Raw genomic sequence first — 27,191 nt, 5'->3', positions numbered from 1 at the left:
TTTTAGTTACAAAATGGTAACAAAGGGGGAAGTGTATGAGCAAGAAGACACAGCCACCATCTGTCTCATGTAAATGACTTCCACTTACAATGGGATGGAATTGTATTACCAATATTCGTAGTGATAAATAGATGACCTGTTGACCTCATGTGATTTAACAGTGGACTGAAGATCCCAAAATTGTTTTTAGTGAAAGGAGGCATAAGATCATACATCAGACTTTTATTACTCCAACATGTATAAAAGATCTCCTGGTAATAAAGCAATTATTTCTTATCCAAAGCTGGCAAACATACCAAACGAAAGTGTATGTTTTGATTCCCTCTGGTTTTGGTTAATTGTACATTTGCAGTTGAATTTACAAACATGGCAAACCTAATTGTTTGCTTTCTGTTGAAGGTACATTGAAATTAGCCTATGATTTGGTCTCCCACAAGGCCATTAAATTAGTATGCAAACCTTGTAAAATAATATGGTTTAAGAATGTTCCTGAGGATCGGGAGCCATTGAATATAAAGGATCCCTTGGGCCTTTTTTTTACTTAGCATATAAATTCCCTAGTCCTAGCCATTGTATTTAAACAAAGAAAGCCAAGGCCTTTGGGGCAGCCCCGCCATACGCTGACTGGCTTATACAGAGGCACAAAAATGGTAATATGCATTAGATTAAAAAGAATCTTCTGTTATTCTGATTTTACCTATAGAAAAGTGTAATTTTACATGTGTATATAATGAATTCATGTGTTATTAATAAAATGTCAAGGACTATTGATATTTTTTTTGTTGTTTTTTTTTTAACGTATGCAGACCTCAGTTATTGATTATATTGTTTTGTAAAACAGGAAATTTTGTTCCCTTACATTCAAGACAATGTTAAAGAATATTTGGAGAATCACTGGCAAGAAGAAGAATGCCAGGAGGATGTTCAGCACCTAAGATTACAGGTTGGGCTCATCATTGATCTAAAGTTTACCACACCTGTTACAAACTGATATTACAATCTCCTTTTAGATTTAAGAATAACTGTGTAGTAAAAGATCCTGGTTGGATACATGTTGAATGGATATATTAGCTAGGTCCTCATATTTCATGGGTTTTGGCAAATCTAATGTTGATCGCACAAAGATTTTACGGTCAGGTGTATGGTGACCATTATGCTTATAATACATACATTTCAGCCAGCTGGTTACTCTCAGCTTATGCAGCAATAGTGTGTACGGTATATGGGTGGTACTCCCGCGCTGTCAGCTAATAACTAAACTGGAGACTCACTGCATCAGGCACCCGATCAGCTGATCATTGGCAGATGAGAGGGTTAAATTGGTAATTATGGTGCTGCGCTGTGGACTTTAAAATAAGTGCTTAAAGTGAACTTGAGTAAAGTGCAAATGCAAACAATAACAGAGTGAATCTCAATAGGGATAACCAAGGTCTATAATAAAGTGCAAATCCGAATGACCTAACTATAAATCTTGGAAAGTGACATATGGTACATAAAAAATACACAAGTAGGTTGGTGCTAAAGTGCAAGGTGCAAATGATGCCGTGTGACACACTGCATGGCAGAGAAAAACAAAACTTGGCACATGGTGATATTACAAAGCATAGGAATAAATGTAAATCAAACAAAATGTCACGTGAGCCACCCCTGGGCTCAAATATGAATAAATGGGGTGTAGACCGGTCCCAAAAAATATAGAATGCCATTTAAGCTCCTGTGCAAAATCAAGTGAAGCAGTCCAAAACTGATGGATGTGTGATAATCCCTTCACCATGAAACAAAACTGGCCGATGCCTATTGTAAACGGCATTGAATCGATAAGAGCAAAAATCAGCCAATATATAGATAAATACCTAGAACCAGCAGTCCAAAAAACAAAAGCGTATTTGAGAGATACCAAACAAATGTTGCAACTGCTAGAAGAAAGAGCAGATTGAGACCCCTGTTCTAGACCTTTCCTGACATTCTCATGTTTGGCAGATCAAATAGCAGACTTGCCATATGCATTTTTTCTCCAGGATAAGTCTGTATCAAGGTTTTAAGGCGTTACTTCTACTTTCACTAACGCATTTATCATAAATCTGATAAAACTGTCTTAAAGTGTATGTAACCCTAAATATTTTTTTTTTTCCTATGTGTGTGTTCACATATATTTATTTTATAATCCTAGTCTCTATCATTTTCATGTACAGCTTCCATCTGAAGTACCTGGTTAATCTGGCAGTCAGCTTTATTCCTTATTTGAAACTAACCACACAAAGCACAGAAGTTGATCTGTTAGCATGGTCAGTCTCAGCATACCTGTATTGGGTATTGTTTGGTGTGTTCTGCCATCTCAACACCCCCCCCCCCCCCCCAGTCTAATTACAGCTGCCTTTGACCCCCCCCCCCATCATAACTTGCCTCTTGAACTTGCCCCAGGCTGAACAGCCTATGGAGTACAGGCACTTGTATGTTTGCACAGCGCCATGTAATACACACACACACTAGCAGTAGGTAGAGATGCATGGTCACATGACACATTTTTTACCTTGTAAAAAAAGGTAAGCGAGATCATTTCTAAAACGAAACAAAAGCAGTTATGGTGCCTGCATAGTTATAACTGTATTACAGAGTGTCTATAACATTGTATGTTCTTTACTTTACCCACTTTAGTACCCCTCTATAGCCAATAGACTGCTACAGTGCGGTACTATAGTTCTGGAAGGGCGTCCATAGACACAGCTGATCAGTTTGGTGTAAAGGGCCAATCACATCGACCCTTTACCATGTGATCAGCTGTGTCCAGTCACTGTGTGTGGAAAGGAGAGCCGATAAGCGGCAAGGCTGACAGGGCATATTTACACTGATCATCAGTGCAGCCTCGTCAGTGCCTTCTCACCAGTGCCCATCAGTGCAGCCTCACCAGAGCCCATCTGTACAGCCTCATTAGTGCACATCAGTGCCCATTAGTACACATCAGTGCAACTTCATCAGTGCAGCCTCGTCAGCGCCTTCTCATCAGACTTGCAAGTTATGGGCAGTCCTTTCCTCATGCACTGTTGTCTGTGTGAGGAAAGGCGTGCTGATAACCAGCAGGGCTGTCAGCACACTGTTTACACTGATAATTAGGGCACTGATCATCAGTGTAGCTTATCAGTGCCCATCAGTGAAGAAGTAAAGTCACTTATTTGTTAAATTTTGTAACAGAAACTAAGAAAAAGGTTGTTTATTTTCAGTCTTTTTTGTTTATTTTGCAAAAAAATAAAAAACCCAGTGGTGAATAAATACCACCAAAAGAAAGCTCTATCTGTCTCAAAAAAATTATATAAATTTCATATGGGTACATTGTTGCATGACCGTGCAATTGTCATTCAAATTGCAACAGCACTGAAGGCTAAAAATTGGCCTGGGCAGGAAGGGGGTGAAAGTGCCCAGTATTGAAGTGGGTAAATCTGTCTCACTAGCATTTATCAATGCCTTGCTGTGTGACAAATTTGATAATTGTCCTCTATGTTTTTGAACACCTTTTTAGCATTCAAAAAACCCTCCGCCAATACAGTAAAGGGTAAAGGAAGGAAGGGAGGGAGGGAGAGGGGCTTCTGTTGGTTGGACGAAGGAATCTCCTAAATACATACACTGCTTACGAAGATTGTTAGTTTCCTTAACAAGCATCAACAAAGGACTAACATCACTGTGGACAGCCCTACAGCAATTGTAAAACTCTAGTTTATTGAAATGTTATATAGTTTTTAACTACCAGGTTGCTTCTTATGCTATCATACACATTCGATAGTGGTCTTAAGAAAAGTACATTGTCTAAAGTTGGGCAGACCTCTAATCTTCTTCTTCCGGTTTCCTATGAACTGACAGAAATTCGCTTAGTGGGTGGCCCTTTCAGCCCCCTTCTGCCTGACATCTTTCGATTGAAAAATCGAAGGAGCTGCAGGAAAAATTGTTGGCTGAACAGCGGCTGCATCCACTCAGGTGTATCAGGAATTCTGACAGCTGCCACTGAAGTAGTAATATTGTGTACAATTTTGTAGTAAAGGAGGAATTTACGTTTTCTATGAAAGGACAGGAGTGCTGGAAGTAATGATGGACCAGTATGTGCAGGAAAGATGCGTGAAGGGAAAGACAGTGGGCAGTATTTAACAGCAGGAAGTATGGGTAGGAGAGAAATGCCAGAGGGTATGTCAGTATGTGCAGGAGAGCCAGGTCACAGGATGTATCAACAGGTTGTGGGGATATACATGAATAGAGCACTGGAGGGTATGAGAGCTGGAGGTATGTACAGAAAAATTAGTGCTGGAGGCTATAACAGGGGGCAGCATGTGCAGAAGAGGAGTGCTGGAGGGTATTAAAGTTTAGTATGTACAAAGGAGTGGCAAAGGGTATGACAGCAGGCAGTTTGTGCAATAAAGGAGTATTCAATGGTATGAAAGGGCCCAGTATGTGCAGGAGAGGCATGCTGGAGGGTTACAAAGTGGGCAGTATGTGTAAGAGAGGAATATGGAGAGCATGACAGTGGCCAGTATATGCTGGAGAGGACTGACAGTGGGTGTAACAGAGATCAGTATGTGGAGCAAAGTAGCCCCAGAGGGTATGATAGCAAGCAGCATGTGCTGAAAAGAAGTTCCAGATGGTATGACGGAGCCAATGTTTGCAAGAGAATTGTCTGAGGGTATGACATGGGTCAGTATTTGCCAGATAGGCAAATCAGAGGATATGCCAGAGTCCAGTATGTACAGGAGAGGAGTGCTATAAGGTATAACAGCAGGCAGTATGTGCAGGAGAGGATTGTGGAGGGTGTGACAGAGGGCTGTATGTGCTGGGGAGAAGTGCTGGAGGGTATGACAGCAGACAGTATGCGAGTATATGCAGGAAATGTGTGTCTGGGGATAGAACAGTCATCAGTATCTACAGGAGAGCGACAGTAAACAGGATTTTCAAGAGAGAAATAAGTGAGGGGTATGATAGGTGCCCATATGTGCAGGAGATCATTGAAGGGCTTGCAGCAATAAGGAGGCAGCTCCAGTTTCACTAACTTTTGGCAAACTAAAGAAAAAGTGTATGATAGGTGCCAGAATGTGAAGGAAAGGATTGTCAGAAGTATGATAGATGCCAGCATGTGCAGGAGAGAAGTATCAGAGTATGGCAGGTGCCAATATGTTCAGGAGAGAAATGCCGGAGCATATGGCATGGAGCAGTATGTGCAATTAGAGGAGGAGTCTCCAAACTTTCCTGTATGAGGACCACATTGTATATTTTAGAAATACTCACAGCCCATTTTTTTTTAAATGAATGAAATAGATAAATAATAATAATATATATATATTTTTTTATAAGCCTCATAATATGATTCAGAACAACAGAGAAACAAGGCACATAAATTCCTAATAAACTTGAACCATTAATAAAGGTCTAACAAAAATAAATTCAGTCTTTACCTTCTCATCAGAGTCTCCATCAGAACCCTTGCTTACATCAGGGTCCCCACCAGATGTATATTTTTCTTAGTTGTCCATCTTCTTTTATAATTAAAGTGGAACTCAGTGTGAGCAGGCAGTTTTTTTAAAATACAGAAGGGACATGCAATGTCTTTCTGCAATAAGCTACACCCACCTACCTGATCACAGCGATCCCCAGAATGTAAGCTGAGCTGCATATGTGTCCGGCCTTATCCTGTGTGCCAGATGACTGTGCATGTGTTGTGTTGAAAAGGTGAGTATCAGTGCCTTAGGTTCCACTTTTAAAACATAGAAACGGAAAATGCACAGATTGAGGGAGCCTGATGGATCCAGGGGTCAGATAAATAGTACAGCATCATCTATAACCCCCTAACCTAAAGTGGAACTTCACTCTTATCATAAAAATGACAACAGACGCCTTTTGGAAATGCTTAGTAATGGCAATCTACACACATATACATATAGATTGCATGCTTTTTACGCTTCGCATACCTTATCCCCCCCCCCCATTCTTATCACGGTGGCCATTTTCACTAAGGGCAGATGAATCCATCACCCTTTACTTCCTGGAACTTTGCCTAGAACTCAGGCTCCGCCTCTTGGAACATGTGACAGAACTTCCCAGGAGATGTGCTTCACAGCACCATTCTTTTCCAATTTTATTCTAGGATTATTTTCCTTTCTATTTTATACCTTTTGACCTCTTACTTCTCTTTGATTCAGGAATAGTACATGCAGTGAGGTTCACATTTGAAGATAACTTTATTTCATCAATTTATCCTGAAGGGCTTATTCTGAAGGATGATGTCTTTAGCTTACAAATGTTATGCTGTGATATTGACCGATCAATGTTATGCCAGACATGGTCTGTTATTTTTTTTTTTGTACATTGTATGTGTTCTATGATACCTTGTAAAGATATATAAAGAAAAAAAAATTCTAGCAGAACCCCTATTTCCACTGAGGAAGAAGAGGGCCTCTATAGTTCCCTATAGTAGGCTCCATAAACCAAACACTTTTCCTTCCACAGGAAAAAATGATCAAGCAAGCAATAACATTTGTAGAAGCATTGTGTCTGCATTGCCTGATAGGGGTAAATGGCCTTATGACCTCTTAGATTCCATTGGTACAGTGGGCACAGTTCCACTCCAGACCACTGCAAAATTTCATGCTGGCAAACTGGAGCAGAGAGCAGGAGTTGCCAGACAATTCTATATGCTAACCAGAACAGATCAACAATATTTAGATACAACAAAACGGATGCAAGGCAGATTGTGGCATACCATTGACCCAGAGAGAATCTTGACAGATGCCAGTACATAATAGTGATGGGGAGGTATCGCAGACTGGGACAGTTGCCCAGGACTAATAAGAAAATTGACCTGAGGAAGAATTCCTCAAATATGAAGTAAGTGAGGGGGGTAAATAACACAATTTTAGTCATTCCTTCCGTAAGGAATAGACATTGGATGCCACCTTAGTGACATATCAGTTAGCAAGGGGAAAAGTGCTCAAACTGATGGCTTTAGCAAAAAAAATCCCACCACTGTATGAGAGAGAACATCTGTTATCCCTCTCAGAAGTGCTAGCAGGTACCAGATAGATGGGGGATTATGGATCGATCTATTTGACTGTACAAAAGTGAACTTGAAAATAAACAAGATTTTTTCAAGGGCAAAATCCTAGGACTAGATGTGTTGTCCCAGTCCTGGTAATTTCCACTGGCTTAAACCTTAAATGCTAGGTCCATCTTAAAAGGTAAGGTTAATCCAAAAAATAAAAAGGACAGAGTCGGAGCAATTCCTATAGCATCAGTTTGGTTGGAATGATCATGGTTCAGCAACCTTTACAGGCTGAGCAAAGCTTCCCCATGAGTGCCTTCTTGTACATTGACTCCAGTTTTTCATCCAAAGGTTCAATCTCTCAAGCAAGCAGATGTCTCTCAAATCGCCCCCGAAGTCGGACTGCATTGCCGTTTTGAAATCGTTAAAGTTCAGCTGAACTCGATTTCTAACCTGCAGCAATGTGAACCTTGGCTTCATGTCAAGTTGCAAAGAGGTCACTAAAGCAAGTTATGAAAAAGTAAAGGGGTTATAGTCTTGGTCCCATTATGAACCACAGAAGCTTGAACTTCCAGTGCTAGAATACTTGCAAAAGGTGTAGACCAAAACCTCTCGGTTAGCACACTAAAAGTACAAGTGGCAGCATGTTCAGCTTTCATGTACACATGCCTGGCAGGGTATCCTTTAACCCTTTTGCAGCCAGAGCCATTTTTGATTTTTTTTTTTTTGCTCACATTTTTAAAAAATCATTTAGACTTAAAAATCAGTTTAACCCCCGAAACCTTATATAAATATATTTTCTGAAAGCAGGCATCCATTTTAAAGTACACAAGTGATTGGGTATCGGGTTTATTTTTTGACACTTTTTTCCCGGTAAAACTTTTTTTATATATCGCATAGGGCAGTGGTCCCCAACCTTTTTGGCACCGGGGACCTGCTGCGCAGAAGAAAATTGTGCCAAGGACCGGGGGGGTGGGGGGGGTCACGATTGTTCGCGGGCAATGGCTGGTGTTAGCGCTTCAATCATCTCGGCACCATGCTTGATATGGTGTCAGGGTGATTGAAGCGCATTATTTCTATTATTACATTGTACCAATAAATGAAATAGTTCAACTCACCATAATGTAGAATCAGTGGGAGCCCTGAGTGCTTCACCTGCCACTGTCACCTGCCACCAGATGCGGAATGTCACTTGCCACATCGCCTGCCACGCTTACTACCACAAGATGTGGATTGTCACTTGCCACGTTGCCTGTCACCAGATGCGGAGTGAGTGGAGCAGCCCTTGTGGTCTGTCAGGCAGACAGCTGAGGGGGTGAACTACAAGTCCCAGCACACCCCACCTGTACTCCTCCTTCTGCCATTCCTGGTTAGCTGTCCGGGGGGGGGCCAGGCAATCTGCACCGCTGAACAGAATCTGTTTTCACACAGCGAGGAACATGAGAGCGGTGATACGGGGTGGGCAGTATGAGATGATGTCATCTCTCTGCTCCCGCCGCACCTCCGACACTGACACAGAGCCCTGGCTTTGAGGGTGGAAGAGCGGTGATGCGGGGGGCGGAGAGAGATATTATCTCTGCTTGTCCACCCACTCGCTTCTTCCATTCACCCAGCGCTGTCTCTTACAGGCGGCCCAGCTGCAGAAGTGCTACAGCCCGGTAGTGGACCGGGGGTTGACAACCCCTGGCATAGGGAACAAAACGATTTTGTGATATATATTCTCTTTAATGAGACATTAGGGGTCTTATAGAGACCCCTAATGTCTCATTGGCCCTCCATTGAAGCATTTCTGGGGTAAAAGAAAACCCCTGCTGCCACCAATGTAAACCTTACATTGGTGGAAGTAAACAGATTTTTTTCAAAGATACAGTAAAATGGTTAATTCAAAGGATAACACCACTTTCATGGAAAATAAATACAAAATAATATAGCATATACAATTGCTACACAAGCCATATTGTAATTTATTTTTCAACATGTAGTCACAGCTATTGTCTGTAAAATTCAGTGCAGTATGACAACCTGGAGGCATTCTGTACACCAAAAGTGTAATCACACAAGCAGGTAATTACATTTCCTGGGGGCATTCTATACACCAATGCCACCAGAAGGTTTTTTTTCCCAGACGTCTGCACTAAGTCATATTTTGTCATAAGTCATAAGTCTGCACTAAGGCATCCCTTGCAATAGGAATTTCATTTTTGGAGATACTTTCTAAGGGTTAAATACTTCTAAAGGGATGCAGACTCTGCAGGTTTTTTCATTAGAACACTGAGAGTGCACCAGCTGATTTATAATGAAGCAGTCTCTCCCATTCAGAATCAATTTACAAAGGACATGATAAAACAAAGTGATTTTCCTTACAATGATATTGAAATGCCCATGAAAGACCCTCTTGAGTCTATTTTGTATTATTAGGCTAAAACAAACACATAAAACAGTTTTAGCGGCCTTGGCAATTGCGAAAAGGGTGAACGAAATTCAAGCGCTGTCATTTGTGAATAATTTTTTATGTTTTTTCCCAGATGAAACTTATTTATTTTATTTATTTTATTACTCATAAAGCACCGTCAGTTTACGCAGTGCTTTACAGTGCCTTGCAAAAATTATTCCTACCCCTTGAAAATATACTTATATCTAGGTTTTTGTACAGTAGATATATATCGATATTGTGGTCTGATCATTATATATTCTTTTATCTAGAAAATTGTTGTATCTTTTCTAACACATGTATTTAATATTTTTTTTTATTATATATGAAATAGTTGTTTATTTCTTTAGGCACCTTTAAAGTCCCCTGCTCCATTTTCCAAGTTTTTTCAGTTATTTGGGATGTGGTGCCTTGCTCAACCTACCCTTGGCTGATTGTCCTAATTTCCACACTTTTCAGATATTTATTTGTAATTTGGAAAACCATTTATCATTTGTCTTCCACTTCAGTCACTTTGTGTTGGTCTATCACATAAAATCCCAATAAAATTCATTTAAGTTTTTTGGTTGTAACATGACAAAATGTGGAAAATTTCAAGGTGTATGAATACTTTTTCAAGGCACTGTATGTGCATCAAATTCATGCTGATTATGTACACTTCTCCTTTAAGAAGTATGCAGTGACTATATGCTATATATTTCTCCACGTGAATCCTTCACGAATGTGGATCGCAGCTCATCTCAATGATTAGACCTAATAAACATAGGTCAAATGCACGTCGCCCTTTTAGAGTTGGAGCCAACTTATATCCTGATTGTCTTCCACTGGATGTTACAATGGGATAAGGCTCGGAGGGTCAGCTAACTCTCTGAAACCTCTTCTTATTGGTTAGGTACAAAATGGGAACCATCATCATGCAGACATACCATATAAACTTGCAAACATTTAATTAAACCTCTATAAAATACACTTGCGTTTAGGTGTTCACATAATGGTGAACACAGATAAGAAACATACAAGGGTAGACTCTGGCCCCTTAAAGAGGAACTGCAGTCTGTTCACATAATTTGTAATAAAAACATCTTTGCCATTCTGAAGCTTCCCTTCAACCACTTTGCATATTATTTTAATATATACTGTGATTCTGTACTTGCCAAATATGCTGCAGAAATCTCCCTTCACTGAGTCTGGCTGCAACCATTTTAACTGTGGGCAGCTGAAGCTGCCGCCTGTTTACTTCCTGGATTTACACAGACACACAGAGGCACACCTCCAGCTCTGCAGCTCTCATTGGCCATCTTTTGACTCATCCCCCTCCCTTCCTGGCACACTCTCATGAGTGAGAGAGCTGTTCATGATGTCATAGGCCTAGGCTAATTACCAGACAAGAAACAGGAAGTGGGCTATATAAGGTATTTACTGGCAGAAACAAACAATTTACTATTCAAAGGTAAAACAACAAGGGCAGAAGATTTAATAGATGGAAAGATGAAAAATGACTAAAGTTCCACTTTAAGGAGCATAAAACATGTCTACACACTCCTAATTGTGGATGACATCACTTCCGGTGACGTAATGATGTCATTGGCTTTACCCTGACATGTTTTGTCATGTAACTTTATCAAGGAAGAAGGGCCAATGAGATACCCCATCTATTTATATAGACTGGCTTGGTTAAAAAGGAGATAGATCCGGCACCATGTTGGAGACTAACTGAGTGCCGCCATTTTTTTGAAGACATAGGCTCAAATAATAGGCAGTCATCTTACTGGTGGGGAAAAAACACCACTAATCCAGAAGGGGAAATAAAGACTTGTATATAACCGGAGTGAATGGAATAGGTGCCATGCTTGAGACCTGCTGGGCATTGCCATTTTGTTGTTGACCACTCCTGTAGCTATTAGCTACCTAATGAATAATGTATGAAAAGACTGGCCATTTTATACCTGTCAACTAATCCGGCCATTAGCCGCATCACTCAAAATAGTGCCATAATGTAGACACACAGAATATGGAAAAAAATTACATATAAAAAATAAAATAAGCAGCTCCAACACACATGTAGTCATTAACTAATTGTACATACCCCAGATGTCAAAGAGGGGGGACCAAAAATGTGAAAAAAAAGCTGTTAAAGCATTATTAATGGACTATCAGGGGAAGGGAACCCTAGAGGAAAAAATTACATTTTATAAATACATGCTTCCCACTCTTTAAAAAAATATGTATGGCTGATCTGTTATCCTCATTAATTACATAAAACAAATAAACAGCAAGTCCTCATCTGGCAAAAACAGGACGCAATTTACATATGCTGAAAGAAAAAAAAAAAACCGCAAAACATTTACTAGCTAAATCAAATAACGCCATCTAGCGGGGGACTGCGGAATGGCCATAGTAAATGAAAAAGTACACGAGAGATGGCACCTCTGAAAACTGAAATAGATGTGTTAACATGCCCTGTGTGACTAATCACCACATGGATATTATGACTGAAAAAACTGGCCAAAAAAATCGCCACTATAATACACGGTAACACAAAAATACTAAAACATAAGTACCACGAGAATATTGTGGGGCAAAGATCTAACCTCTAATACAAACATGTACGAAAAAAAGAAAAACCAAAGAAAACAAGAAAATCAAAATATACAATAAAAAGGTACAAACTGATAATCTGAAATAAAACAATTTAAATCAAATTTGATGTTTAATCTCTTGGGGACCATAGTGTCCATCTCAAATATCCACCATGATTCCCTTTGGTGAGGTTTTTGATCTTATTGGAACCCCTCCAATGTCCAGTGAACCTTTCAATACCCCAGAAGGACATTCTCGCTGGGTTCTTGCTGTATGCTAATATAAAGTGGTTAGATAAAGTGTTTTTGATCGCCCTTTTGTATATTGTACATGTTCCTGAATGCGTTCGGATCATTTTCTCTTGGTACGGCCAATGTATTGAAGCCCACAGCCACATTGTATACAATACACCACTCCCTCAGTTTCACACAGAATATTATCTTTAATGATATATTCTTTGGAAGTAGTTTTAGATTAGAAATGGGTTCTCCTTTTACTATTTCCTATTGATTTTAAACAACCCGTATACAGTATTTACTACAAGAATAAAAACCTTTCTGGGTGAAGAATGTACTGACATTCTTCATAGGGGGATCTAATACACTTCGACTAACCTGTTTCTTAGATTAGCAGCCCTTTTGCAGATAAACTTAGGCTTGCTGAGGAGAACTTGACTGAGATGCTTTATTATTGGCCAGTTTGCCCTAATAATAGACTCAACCTGTTACTACTGCCTATTGTAATTTAATATAATACCCATGGAGAAGTCTATTTCTTCCCTATGTCCTATTTTATCATTCATGAGTACCTCTCTATTCATGTTCCTACTTCTATAATATGTTTATTTATATCTTAGAGAGAACATCCCTTATCTACAAACCTCTGACCAATCTTTTCCGCTTGCTTTATGTAATCTGAAAATTCTGTACAATTTCTCCTTAGTCTCTCAACTGACCTTTAGGTATATTCACCAACCAAGGGCTATAACGGCAACTTGATATTGGGATATACCCATTCCGGTCTGTAGGTTTAAAGTATGTACTTGTGATCAATTTGTTGACCTTGCTTTCTGTCTCTAAATCCAAGAACACAATTTTATCCTTACTTCCATTCACTCCGGTTATAATCAGGTCTTTATTTCCCCTTCTGGATTAGTGAGGTTTTTTTTTCCCACCAGTAAAATGGCTGCCTATTATTTGGGGCTAGGTCATCAACAAAATGACGGCGCCCAGTTAGTCTCCAACATGGTGCAGGATCTATTTAATATTTAACCAAGTCAGTCTATGTAAATAGATGTGGTATCTTATTGGCCCTTCACCCATGATAAAGTCACATGATGAAACACGTCGGGCGGAGCCAATGACATCATTACTTCACCGGAAGTGAAGGGGCTTTTTGTATGTTTTTAATGTTTGCATGTTTATTATGTATGTCTGCACAAAGATGGTTCTTATTTTGTTCCTTTGAGCATTTTATACCTAACCAATACAAAGTGGATTCAGAGAGCTAGCTGACCCTCCGAGCCCTATCCCAGTGGAGCATCCAGTGGAAGACAATCCGGATATGAGTTGGTCCCAACTCTAAAAGGGGATGTGCATTTGACCTATGTTTATTAGGTCCAATCATTGAGATGAGCTGCTATCCATATTGGTGAAGGATTCACATGGTGAAATATATAGCATATAGTCACTGCATGCTTCCTTAAGGAGAAGTGTACATAATCAGCATGAATTTAAAGCACATACGAACTGTTGAGCAGATTTAAAGGCTACATACATGTATGGACATTTGTTACTTTTTATTTTGGTTCCTTAACTCCCAGAAGGGCGACACCACCATTGTGTATTTTTTTTATGTTTAGTAGGAGTATCACATTATTACTGCATTGCACATATTCGCATTTGATAATATTTTTTCATCTTGCCTATAAGGCCAGTTCCAGCACTGTTAGAGAGTGACACCATTAGTATTATGTTATATATATATATATCATCATTTTATATATACCACTATTATGTACATAACACACACTGTATTTTTTAGTTCTTACATTTTCCCATGGAGGTGATATATTCTTTTTAGTTTACATATGGAGGGCAGGTGCCACCATTACTGAGGTTATCTGTGGTCACACGTTTTTAGTGGGTGACTACTTTGTGGTTATCCATACACTTTGAGGATATGTAAGGTTGATTCACCATTTAAATATGTGCACATTAATGAGGGTTTCATCCCCCGTGTTTGTTTACACAGACATTATACAGGCAGTCCCCGGGTTACAAACAAGATAGGGTTTGTAGGTTTGTTCTTAAAGCGGAGTTCCACCCTAAATTTTTTTTTTTCTTTTAAACCTATAAACAAACATTTGGAGGATTTTTTTTTTTTTTTTTATACTTGCCCTAAACGCCCTGTTGCTATGCAGTTCTCGTAATCTGCCACTACCTGGTCCGCGGAGCTCCTCAAGACTGCCTCCCTCGCCTATTAGAGCACAATTCTGCCCTCAGACTGATGACACATCATTTCCCAGGAGTCTGTGGGCAGCATTGTGCTCTAAAATCGCGTTATTTCCTGACAGGAAATGGCGCGATTTAAGGCGGACCACAGCGCCATTTTTTAACTGAGTGTCGTTATCTAAGTTGTCATAACAATGGGGCAGGACCTTCCTCAATCGCTGCCCGTTATGGCAACGTTACAAACAATCGGCGTCACGGCCGCCGTTGAATCACGCATGCGCGAGATCGAGAGGCGCATGCTCGTTATCCAGCATGCACCTCTCCATGCATAGTCCAGGAAATTATTGTGATTTGGGCTTCACATGCCCACATTAATGATGAAAACGGCCACTGACGGAGAAATGATATTTTACAGTAAGGAATTTATATCTTTCAATAATCTAGCAAGATCATTGTATAATGTTATTTAAATTTAGCAATAATACTAGGACCAAAAAAAAAAAGTTGTTTGCCGGAACTCCGCTTTAAGTTGAATTTGTAAGTCAGAACAGATACATTTTTTAAGTGTAGCTCCAGCCAAAACAATCATTTTTAAGTTTTTTTTTGGATATAGGGAAGGGTTAACACCTCTATAACATGTTTTGTTGTTTTGCTGTCTGTGCCCCTGTTCAGAAGATTTCCCCTCACTTTCTGTCCCAATGATAATTGGATTTTGAACATTTTGGGTTGTTGTAGAAACAAAGATTGGTGATACAGCTCCCGTGGAGACACCTTTTTCCCATAATAACTCTTACAGGAGTGAATTTCCCTTCCTAGGGGTAGATTTCCTCTCACCTCCTGTTGTCTCCCTCTGTTTCTACGTAGGAGTCGTTTGTAACCCGGGGACCGCCTGTATCTGAGTATTAATTTCAATACTTTATTTAGACACATATAGGGAGGTCTGTTTAGCACTTCACAGTCACCATTATTTTTATTGGATTGGAGTAGCTCTGCATTTTTTCTTTTGTTTGTCATTTTATTGTGTGTGGGGACACATTCTAATGCTGGCAGCCACTCACTAGTTAGTATATTAGGGAGGTCTGCGCAGTGGTCGTTTTGTTATATTGTTAGTTACCTGATTTATTTCCAAGACTCTTCCAGGACAGCAGGGCATTTCCGTGTATTCAGTTTTACGTTTTATGATTCAAAAGTTTGTTGTGTCTACCTTTTTTGGTTCTTTATATATTGAGAGAGACAAACTGGATGCACTTCTTCTTTTTTTTTTTTTTAAACATGTAAGCCTTTGTTTCCTAGTTTAGGTGGATGGAATTACTCTTAAATGCTGTCCTGGAAGATTCTTGGAAATTAGGTTACCTGCTAACTCTCTCTTTTTAGTAATGTTATTGTCAGTTAATGATTTTTCACACATTTATTTGTATATCCTGTTTACACCTCATCACCCGTATCAAATCATTACAATTCTACGTCTGCTTTTTTCCTCTATCCATACATGTAAGGCAGAAAAAGACTGTGAACTTGATGGATTTGCTCCTATTCCTAAGAATGAAACAGAGGTACAACAGATTATCCAGGGTGTGGTTGATAATGTTCATTGGCAGATGTCACTAGACAGGAAGACAACAGCACTTAAACAGCTCCAAGGCCACATGTGGAGAGCTGCATATGCTTCAGGACAAGTCAAAGGAGAGTAAGTATTTTGTACTATGTTTCTTTTTTATATATACATTTGCCTTTCTTTACTTTATGTTCCAACATGCTATAATGCGTTCCACAAGCTTCAGTGCAAAGTAAAAGCATAGAAGAGAAAATGGTAAAATAAATGCACAGCAGTGAAAGTTAAAAAGGCATTCCAGCGTAGCACACGCACTATGGTGTAAAGAACTTCTTAGTCACTGGTTAAGGGTAAGTGCATTGTTGAGGAAGCCTGAACTCTCAATATGCATTCTTGTTCAGGGTCAATGACTCACTAAGGTTGCAGTCACACCTTCACGATGCTCCATGCCGCTTTTTCTCTACATTTTTAGTGCAACAGCATAGGACAGCCTGTTTTATTTGAATTGGCTTTCTTATGCATGGAGCAGGAGCTCATGTCCTGATTAGAGATAGAACATAGAAAAAGTTCTGACCTGAATGACGAACCATATTAAAGTCTATGGGACCAGAACTTGGAAAATCAAAAGTCCCCATTTTATAGACTTAAATGCAAGTAATTGGCCATAAAAACGGTATGGGGGTCAGGGTACTGCCCTGGGGGACATGTATCAATGCAAATAAAAAAAAAATAAAAAAGATTGAGCAGTGATTTTAATTCAATCTTATTTTATTTTGTTATTATAGAGAACAGGAGAGACAGAAAAAAATGTAAACATTACAAACATTGGTAAGGTGCACTGACAATAAGTATCATGTACGTCGGAACAAATGCATTTTCAGGTTATATAAAATGGAATGAAAACGTGTGTAAGGCACATCAGGAGACCATCTGTGATAGCAACCCCTGAAACCATTACAGGTTAAAGTAATATTCACCATCATTTCAGAAAAGGGGATCCTAGGTGTCCCAAACGTAATGCATTAGGAAAGGTTATATGAAAAACCTGTCTTTATGAAAAATAATACGTCACACACTGAATCAGTATCAATGGATAAGTCAAACTTGTGGTACGTTTGCTCAATGGATTCCTAAGGGTGTGTTCTGACATAGAGGAAAAGGAATAGGGGCAGAAAAGTGGGGGCAGAAAGATAGGGGACAAGAAGCACTCCATCATAGTCCCAAGGCGACGTCGTCTAGGCCACTCTCAGCCCAGGTGATAAACTCCAAAGAGTATCGGAACATGAACCATGAAGTCCAAGTGAGGGAAAACTGTTCGTCTTTACCATATTCCTCCGCCAACAGACATTCAAGGTCCCTTATGTGGTCCACTTCAGTAGCCCAATCCCCCAGGGAAGGCATGGTTGTCGATCTCCAGTGACGGGGAGTCACTACTCTGGCCGCTGCAAGAAAGTGCTGCAATACATCTTTTTGAATGGATAAGAATTAGCTAGGGAGTATAGCTAAGAGAGCCACCTCAGGTGAAGGTTGAATGGAAGTCACCATCAGTTTGCAGTATAGTTTGAAGATCTGTTGCCAAAATCCCTGTACAGGAGGGCATTCCCACCAGATGTGGAGCATGGTACCCTGGGAGCCAAGACACCGCCAACAGGTATCTGGTACTGTCGAGTTGAAATGGTGTATAGTAGAAGGGCACCTGTAATATCTCGTTACCGGTTTAAATCCTTTTTCCTGGGTCTTAGTGGCTAGGGATAGCTTGTGCGTCAGGATAAAACATTTTTGCCAGTCAATAAGGGAGATAGAGTGATGTAGTTCTGCCTCCCAGGCCTCCATAAATGGCGGAAGGTCAGGAGAAGAAATATTGAGCAAGAGGGAGTAAAGTTGAGATACCACATGTGTTGGAGGTTATGCCTGCATGAGCAGTTCCTCAAATCCTGTCAGTTAAGCTAGGATGTCTGGAATGGACGGAAAATTCCGGATGTAAGAAGTAGTCTCTTGTCTCTGAAGCCACTGCATGGGGTGTCGGGAAAGGGAACTGGAAGGGGTATCTGTCCTTAAAGTGGGGTCTACTCTAAGGACTTGGGCAAGTCTCATATGATCTTCTTTTCACCATGGTCCGAATCCCGTTACGTGCATAGCCGGTGGGAAGGCCAGGGTCCAAAGAAGGGAGTCAGGCCCCATGGGATTCGACAGGCCCCTTCTGGACAGCATGCGATCCCAGATCTGAACCATTTGACGGGTAAGATCGTTAAGGGGGCCTGAGCCCCCACGGAGCGTGGGCAAGGTCCATGGGAAAGTGGAGAGTTCAGTTGGGTTCATATGGCTTTCCAAGTGAACCCAAAGCTTGGTTGAAGAGTGGTGAAACCTATCTAATATACGAGTGAGCACCGCTGCTTTATGGTATAAGGAGGTGCCTGGGGCTCCAGCACCCCCCACCCCACCCCCGAACTTTTGGAAGAGAGAATGTTTCGTAGCGTATTCTGGGACGGGCAGCATTCCAAATGAATTTGGAGAACAGCTGGCGTAGTTTGCGGAAGTATGAGTTAGGTGTGTGTATAGGAATGGTTTGGAACAAATACAGGAACTGAGGGAGAACATCCATTTTCAGGGCATTCACTCTACCCAGCCATGAGAGCTGTTTGGACGCATATGTAGATAAAATCCGCTTGGGTTCTAAGGAGTAAGGGAGTAAAGTTCTGGGAAAAGAGCTGGGATGCGTCCGTCGGTACTTGAATTTCGAGGTACCTGATGGAAGTGGAACTGGTTTTGAAGGAGAAAGTATTTGAGAGCCTTTGTAGATCCGACTTAGTCAGGTATATGTTAAGGATTTATGATTTACTATGGTTCACTTTGAAGTTACTAACTGCTTGAGCAGTGATTTTAATGATTATTTAAAGTGCAACAATAAAAATGAAAAATTCCTTTAAATATAGTGCCTGGAGGGTCCCCTTAGTCTGTGCCTGTAGTGGTGCATTTGTAGCATGTATAAAACCTACTGCAGCAAAAAAGACATTTCTAAAGAAAAAAATACATGAAATGACATTTAAATTACCGGCAATACAATACCATTGCTGGCAATAGAAAAATGTAAAAAAAATATTTTGTGGGGTCCCCAGTACATACCAGGCCTTTCGGGCCCCCTGCCCCCAAAGCACCCCCCCATGTTGAGGGCATGTGGCCTGGTATAGTTCAGGAGGGGGATGAGCTTATTCCAATTTCCTCTGTATGGATTTTTGGGGGGGGACCCCACACTGTGTTTTTTTTTTTTTTTTCACTTTTTAATTGCCGGCAATGTTTTTTTTTTTTTTTATTTACTTAATTGCACAGTGCATTGTAGGGGGTTCGACAGGGTGAACGCCTTGCAAATTCGGGTATTGGCCAGGTGATGTTCAGGTCAAACTTTTACTTGGCCTGAACCGTTCGCCCAACTGTAGTCCTGATTGTACCTGTGTTGTTAAGCTGGAATTTATTGGAAAGCAGCATTTTAACTACAAATAACTATTTGCATTGCATGTCCTTTGAGACATTACTGGCATGAAACTAATATAAACACATCACAGCAACATAAATGTCTAAGTACAATTATGTAATCTAAATACTTTATATTTTGTTTTTCGGAACACGTTAACTTAGAATACAAGGGCAATCATACATGAAACCTGATTGTAAATTACCGTTTTGAAAGTGATACATTGTTGCCTTCATTTTGATGTGCTGAGTAAAAGCATTTTACATTTTTCCCTAGGGTTTATGCTGATGTTGTTCCAGCACTGAGAAAATGGAAGGAAGCAGGAAAACAACTTTACATATTTTCCAGTGGTAGTGTTGAAGCACAGAAACTGTTGTTTGGATATTCAATTGAAGGTGACCTGCTTGAGGTACACTTTTATTTTGGACACTATCATTCTATTTGTTCTAGCTTGTGTTTTGTCAAATATTTACAAGACCATAGGATAACTTTCAGTTTTAAACAAGGCAAAAGATGTTTTTCTACACCAGGTAATACCAGGGCTACTAATAGAAATCACGAGGCCCCATGAAGCCTACAATATTGTTGGAGGGGCTTGGGTGAAAAATCGGGTCTAAACAGACCCCTGATATTTAACTTTGAGACAAAATGACTGGGGACACAGATCCCCAATCCTTGCTCAGGCTTCTGTTCATTCGTAAACTGGAGCATAGTAAACAGTTTACAAGGCTTCATTTATAAATTAACACCTTGCATGATCGGTACCAATCACTCACATTCAGAAAAGGAAGGGGCCAGTAAATATGACATATTTACCTTCTCCTTCCCTGCTCTCCATCCTGAAGCAATCCCCCATGACGTGCAACAGATGGTGGGAAGTAAAGAAAGCCACTGTGAAAGCCGCCAATGCTGCTGGGGGGTGGCTGCTAGTCTCACTATATTTAGAGCGAGAATTGGCGATGTCACTACTGTGCTGCTCACTCTTCTTGGTGGAAAGGGGTACCTGGGAGATCTGTGATTGAATGAACTACAAGTCCTGTCTGCCACCATGGCAGATGGACTTGCTGCTCTAATGGAATGCAAGTCAGTCAACACTGCACTCGTAGTTCATTGACACTTCCTCCAGGGTGGCGGAGCCTGGCCATGGGACTAAATGGGCACATAATCTGGAAACTCCTGGCAGGGATCAGCAAAAAACAGCAGCGCCTTCATTTCATACAGCTCTGCACTCAGCCCACACATCCTGCACAGGCTACAGCAGGATGTCCAAATGCTCAAGCACAGCCAAAGCGCCTCACTGACCTCTTCTCAGGGGACAGGCAAGATGGCGGCTCCAGATGAGTACGGCAGGGGACATGCTCCCTCCACACACAGCACCTCTCAGAGTGATCCCGGCTCACAGTGCACAGATGTCCCTGCAAAAGCCCATCCAAGAGAGGACAAAACCTCGCAGAAGAGATCTGGTATCTCTCCTCTCTCCAAAGGGCCAGTGAGTAAAAAACAGGTGGCTTCTGCTGATGGCACATTTGCAGACTCACCACACACAGTTCATCAACCTCTGGCAATGTTTCCTGCTACAGATCAACCTGCCTCAGAATCCACTATTAAAGAAATGTTGCTTTCCTTAAAAAGTGACCTTCAGGCTGAACTTTGCAGAAACATATCTAATTTGCAAACACAAATCGATGAGGTGGAGGGGAACTGAAATTGTTGAAAGTTAGGGGAGTTTGCAGATGCTCGTAACAGCTTAAAGTAGAAGTCCAGCCTAACGCTAAAATCCCTACAGACATCCACAATCGAACACTAACCTATCTAGCCCTGTAAGGAAGAAATCAGTATAAGTATCTCACAAAAGTGAGTACACCCCTCACATTTTTGTAAAATATTTTTTTTATATCTTTTCATGTGACAACACTGAAGAAATTATACTCTGCTACAATGTAAAGTAGTGAGTGTACAGCTTGTATAAAAGTGTAAATTTGCTGTCCCCTCAAAATAACTCAACACACAGCCATTAATGTCTAAACCGCTGGCAACAAAAATGAGTACACCCCTAAGTGAAAATTTTCAAATTGGGCCCTATTTGCCATTTCCCCTCCCTGGTGTTATGTGACTCTTTAGTGTTACAATGTCTCAGGTGTGAATGGGGAGCAGGTGTGTTTAAATTTGGTATTCTCGCTCTCACTCCCTAATACTGGTCACTGGAAGTTCAACATGGCAAAGAACTCTCTGAGGATCTGAAAAAAAGAATTGTTGCTCTACATAAAGATCTAGACCTAGGCTATAAAAAGATTGCCAAGACCCTGAAACTGAGCTGGAGCACGATGGCCAAGACCATACAGCAGTTTAACAGGACAGGTTGCACTCAGAACAGGCCTCGACATGATCGACCAAAGAAGTTGAGTGCACGTGCTGAGCTTTATATCCAGAGGTTGCCTTTGGCAAATGGACGTATGAGTGCTGCCAACATTGCTGCAGAGGTTGAAGGGGTGGAGGGTCAGCCTGTCAGTGCTCAGACCATATGCCGCACACTGCATCAAATTGGTCTGCATAGCTGTCGTTCTAGAAGGAAGCCTCTTCTAAAGATGATGCACAAGAAAGCCCGCAAACAGTTTGTTGAAGACAAGCAGACTAAGAACATGGATTACTGGAACCATGTCCTGTGGTCTGATGAGACCAAGATAAACTTATTTGGTTCAGATAGTGTCAAGTGTGTGGTGGCAACCAGGTGAGGAGTACAAAGACAAGTGTGTCTTGCCTACAGTCAAGCATGGTGGTGGGAGTGTCATGATCTGGGGCTGCATGAGTGCTGCCGGCACTGGGGAGCTACAGTTCATTGAGGGAACCATAAATGGCAACATGTATTGTGACATACTGAAGCAGAGCATGATCCCCTCCCTTCAGAGACTGGGCTGCAGGGCAGTATTCTAACATTATAACGACCCCAAACACACCTCCAAGACGAGCACTGCCTTGCTAAAGAAGCTGAGGGTAAAGGTGATGGACTGGCCAAGCATGTCTCCAAACCTAAACTTTTTTGAGCATCTGTGGGGCATCCTCAAATGGAAGGTGGAGGAACACAAGGTCTCTAACATCCTCCAGCTCTGTGATGTCATCATGGAGGAGTGGAAGAGGACTCCAGTGGTAACCTGTGAAGCTCTGGTGAACTCCATGCGCAAGAGGGTTAAGACAGTGCAGGAAAATAATGGTGGCCACACAAAATATTGACACTTTGGGCCCAATTCGGACATTTTCACTTAGGGGTGTACTAACTTTTGTTGCCAGCGGTTTAGACATTAATGACTGTGTGTTGAGTTATTTTGTGGGGACAGCAAATTTACACTGTTATACAAGCTGTACACACACTACTTTACATTGTAGCAAAGTGTCATTTCTTTAGTGTTGTCACATGAAAAGATATAATAAAATATTTGCAAAAATGTGAGGGGTGTACTCACTTTTGTGAGATACTGTACATACCTTTTTTAAAGCCGATCCGCAGAGGACACAGCCGACAATGGCTGTGAAATGAATGAGGAGTGACGTCACCCATAGACTTACTATGGGGCTTCTGTTGTCGGCTGCGTCCTCTTCACTCACCTCCACAGTGAAGCTGCAGCTGACAGCTCAGCGTGGGATCGGGTTGGATCGGCTTCAAAAAAAGGTTTGTATACTGATTTCTCCTTTACAGGGATAGATCGTGGTTGTCTGTAGATGCAGGGATTTTAGTGTTAGGATGGACTTCTACTTTAACCCTTTTGCTGCCAGGCCCCATGCTCCATTTTGTACACTCAGGTGGCCAGACCATTTTTGAAATTTTTTTCTTTTGCTTTTTTATTTTTCTTATAGCTTTCAGATTTTTTAAAAGACCTCCCAAACCATATATTTTCTGAAAGCATATGATCAGTAGAATAAAAAGAAGGTGCTACTGATTTTTTAGACCCCGCGGTATTTGCGTAGATGTTTATCAAACCAATATATTTGCAAAAAAAATACACTAAAACCATTATTAGCAGATAAAAACACAGCAAATTTTACAAAATTCCTACTAAATATAAAAGTTTAACCTATATTGAGTTAATAAATACCAAATATTTGTAACTTTTAAATTGCGCCTTTTTGCGAGATGGTGAAAATTGAACAGACGCAAAAGTATAAATATCTAAATTTCTCAAAAAAATCTGAATTTTTTTCTCATTTTTCCCCTACAACTTTCAGAATTTATGAGAGACCACCAAAACCATATATTTTCTGAAAGCATATGAGCTCTAGAATAAAAAGAAGGTGCTACTGTTTTTTAGACCCCGCTGTATTTGCGGAAATGTTTATCAAACCAATATATTTGCAAACAATACACTAAAACCATTATTAGCAGATAAAAACACAGCTAATTTTACAAAATTCCTGCTAAATCACTACTAAATATAAAATATATCATTGGTGAGATATCGGTGGTCTAAACAGACCCCCATATCTCTTTTTTTTGAGACAGAGAAAGTCTCTGCAGCACTTTACTTAAATGAATAAGGAATCTGTATAGAGATTCCTTATTCATTTATAAAATGACAGTCTGACAGCTGATATATAGTAACTGCGATTGTTGCTATGTATCATTGTCAGTGGGAGGTCTAAGTGATTGCTGCCTGCGCCCTCTCTACTAAAGGGGGGAGCTTGGTAAACACATGTTTATCAAGGCCCCCCCCAGCCTCAACTTCACCCGCACCGCTCCCACATTTCCCGTCGGAAAATCCGACCTTGTGTATGCGGCATTAGAGTAACAGGAACTCCAGCTGTGTGAACAATTTACTCATTCACACGGCCAGAGTACATGAATGAATGAGTCCTTAGGGCTCATTTACACATGAGTTTGGGGGTGGTAAAAGCCCATGGTTGAGCTATGCTTTTACTGCCCGCCAAACTTCTACCCCCTTTATCAATGGAGGCAGTGGCTAGGGGTAACAAGACAAGGTATTGGTCGCACACTGGAACTCCAAATTATCTTGATGTCATCCTTATTGTCAAAAAAGGGTCAGAGAGATACAGGCAATGGTAGACGTTTCACAAGCGATAGCTTGCTTGTTCACAACCCTAGGCTAGGGGTATACACATGCCACAACTGCTATGCCGTGCTTCACAGCTGTGGCAGAAATGATACCCTTGTTGAAAAAGTCAAGTGAATAGTGCTGCTCTGCAAGTGCCCTGCAATTGCATGCAAAGCGCACGATTGCGGCTTGCTAGTGCAGTGTTAAAACAGGCAGTGAGAAGGCAATATGCCTCCTCGCCACCTGTCAAAAGCTCTCTGAAGAGCAATCCAAATGCCGACAGCTTTTCAGATAGCAAAGCACATGTGAACGGGCCCTTCATTTTTTGTTTGTTTTTAGAATTGTATTTTGTATTTATTCTTCTGTGAGCGTTTTCGATGTTGCTGGAAAGCACTACCCTTGTGATCTGCTGTGGGTGCTATTGTATTGTTAACACCACCTGTAAAGCAGATTGCAAACCCCACCAAAAAGTAGTGCATGCACTATTTTTTTCTGTGTTCTGGTGTGTATTAAAGCCCATTCAAAATGAATGGGCTCTAAAATCGCACCGCATGGGAACTCTTAGAACAACCAAACCCCTTCCTCTCAGTACAAATCTCCCCTCCAAGGTCATATTCTCCCATGATGATTTCCCCCCACAGCCCCAAATCCCCACCTAGTACAGATTTCCCCCAACAGTCCTAAACTCCCCTTAGCACAGACCATCCTCCATCTCAGTACAGAACCTCTAATAGGGACCATGGTGGGCATAGGGACATAATAACCTTTAATAAAGCCAGCCACCATATCAGTGCATTTCAGCCAGGTACAAGGGGCTGGGCAGACCCTGTGAACTAGAAGCAGCTCCCCTCTTTTCACCCCCTGGTTTTGTGTAATCAGATGGTCAGGAACTGCAGCCGATTAGAAGGTACACTGTCCTATGATTGCTTCAGAGGCTTGCAGATGTTTGCAGCCCCGAGGTGTCTACTTACCCTCTATACACATTCAGAGGGGACTGTGAACTAACAGACTGACACTGGTCTGTCTGCCCTCTTCACTACATCTCTGCCTGGATTCCGCATCTAGACTGTCAGAAACACTGTAACAAGTGTGTTTCCATGCTTTCTGTGTTACAGAATGCCGCACCCAAGCCTCTGCCTTGTCTGTCCCGACTGCCTGGTGTAGCATGGAATAAAGTGTCAGCATAGGCAGTACAGTCGGCTCGCCTGCTCAGGCACTGTCCGGGCCCCCCTTTTCAGCTGATGGAGCATGGGTCTGGTACATGAGGGCTGGCTGTACTGCCATATCAGCTGCCCTGGGTGCAGGGGCAGTATGGGGGGTGATCTGAGTGATGGGGGGGACACATCTGGATCCGCCCCCAAGCAGCACCTGAAGCCAGCGGGAGTGGAAGAGGATGGATGCCAACTAACAATAGTAGCTGCAGGGGAGGGGGTTTGCTGGGGGGGTCAGGTCGAGTGTGTGTGTGTGTGTGTGTGTGGGGGGGGGGGGGGGGCGGCGCTAATTAGTGCTGGGGGTGGGAGAAGGTGGGTGAAAGGGGATAGGAAAAGAGAATGAGGGGGAGCAGTTTTAGATGAAAGTTAGTGGCGGAGGTGTTGAGGCAGGGGACAGGGAAGTGGCGGAATGTGGGGGGTCAGTCACATTAGGGGTTAATAACTGATCAGCGGGTTGTAATTCTCTGATCAGAGTTATAGAATTGTTTAGCAGAGTCCGCTGAACAATTCTGCTGTAAGTTTATGGTCATTGAAGTGACCATGAGCTTATAGCAGAGGGAGAAATGATGGACTTGGCCACCTGCAGGCACTTCTATAGGTCCGTACAGCATACAGACCTGACAATGAAAGGGTTAATAGATGGCTATCATGATCTCAACACTGACATCCAGTGGCTGAAAACCAAAATTTAAGATAGATCAAGAAGGAATAATTTAAAATTCCAAGGGATTCCGGAATCTGTTACATCTCCTGAACTCATTCCGTACCTGCAGCAGTTTTTGAAAGCCTTACTTCTCTTTGAAAATGCTAAAGATTTTGTTATTGCTAGAGCTAGAGCTCACAGCAACACAAAAAGTTAATTTCCCTAACCAGTCAATTGCGGGAACACCAAATCTCCTAAAAAAAAAAAAAAAAAAAAAAAAAAAAAGGGCATTTCCTACTAAATTACCAATAACACTTTTGTGCCTTTCTAACCTCCTAGGTGTGTCTTCCTTATAACCATTGATCCCATTAGGCCCCTTTCACACTTGTACGGCTTGTCCTACGATTAGGGACTGCAAAGTCACATGACAAGTCGTTTCCCATGATTTCCAGTGACAACCATTCATATTAGTACGACTTCAAGTCGTGCCAACTTCAAAGTAGTCCCTGCACTACTTTGGTCTGACCTTGATGGGAGTTACACAGGCATTCCCTGAAATCACGTCAAAATCGTGTGACTTTGAAGTCGTGGTAGTGTGAAAGGGGCCTTATGCTGAGCACCATTGCTTTCCGTACCCTCACCTGTATGAGGTGCATTATTCTTATAACACTTGCAATCTGCAACCTAGGTTGCCATATAAAATCATCAATAACAGACAGTTTCTTGCATATTGCTTTCTGTTCTTGTTTGATATACTTTTGTTTTTTTTTTTAATATACTTTTGTGTTTCTCCTCCTC

The 27,191-nt window shown here is 41.3% G+C and overlaps 1 protein-coding gene across 6 annotated transcripts in view; it reads left to right on the top strand.

The window, feature by feature from the left end:
- Positions 1–27,191, top strand: part of ENOPH1 (enolase-phosphatase 1) — a 111,804-nt gene that overhangs the window by 59,472 nt on the left and 25,141 nt on the right. For 5 of the 6 annotated variants that reach the window (XM_073597882.1, XM_073597899.1, XM_073597889.1 and 2 more), the window contains 3 exons: positions 842–943; positions 15,977–16,163; positions 19,774–19,906. In XM_073597882.1, coding sequence (XP_073453983.1) covers positions 910–943; positions 15,977–16,163; positions 19,774–19,906 — 354 coding nt within the window. In that variant the 5' untranslated portion in view covers positions 842–909. Of the gene's footprint in view, positions 1–841; positions 944–15,972; positions 16,164–19,773; positions 19,907–27,191 lie in introns of all 6 variants that reach the window. The other variant, XM_073597875.1, reaches the window with a different exon arrangement.

The sequence above is a fragment of the Aquarana catesbeiana genome, linkage group LG01 (genome assembly GCF_042186555.1).
Source record: "Aquarana catesbeiana isolate 2022-GZ linkage group LG01, ASM4218655v1, whole genome shotgun sequence".
Lineage (NCBI taxonomy): Eukaryota > Metazoa > Chordata > Amphibia > Anura > Ranidae > Aquarana > Aquarana catesbeiana.
Note: the sequence above shows the minus strand (reverse complement) of the source record. Positions and strands in the feature narration are given on the sequence as shown.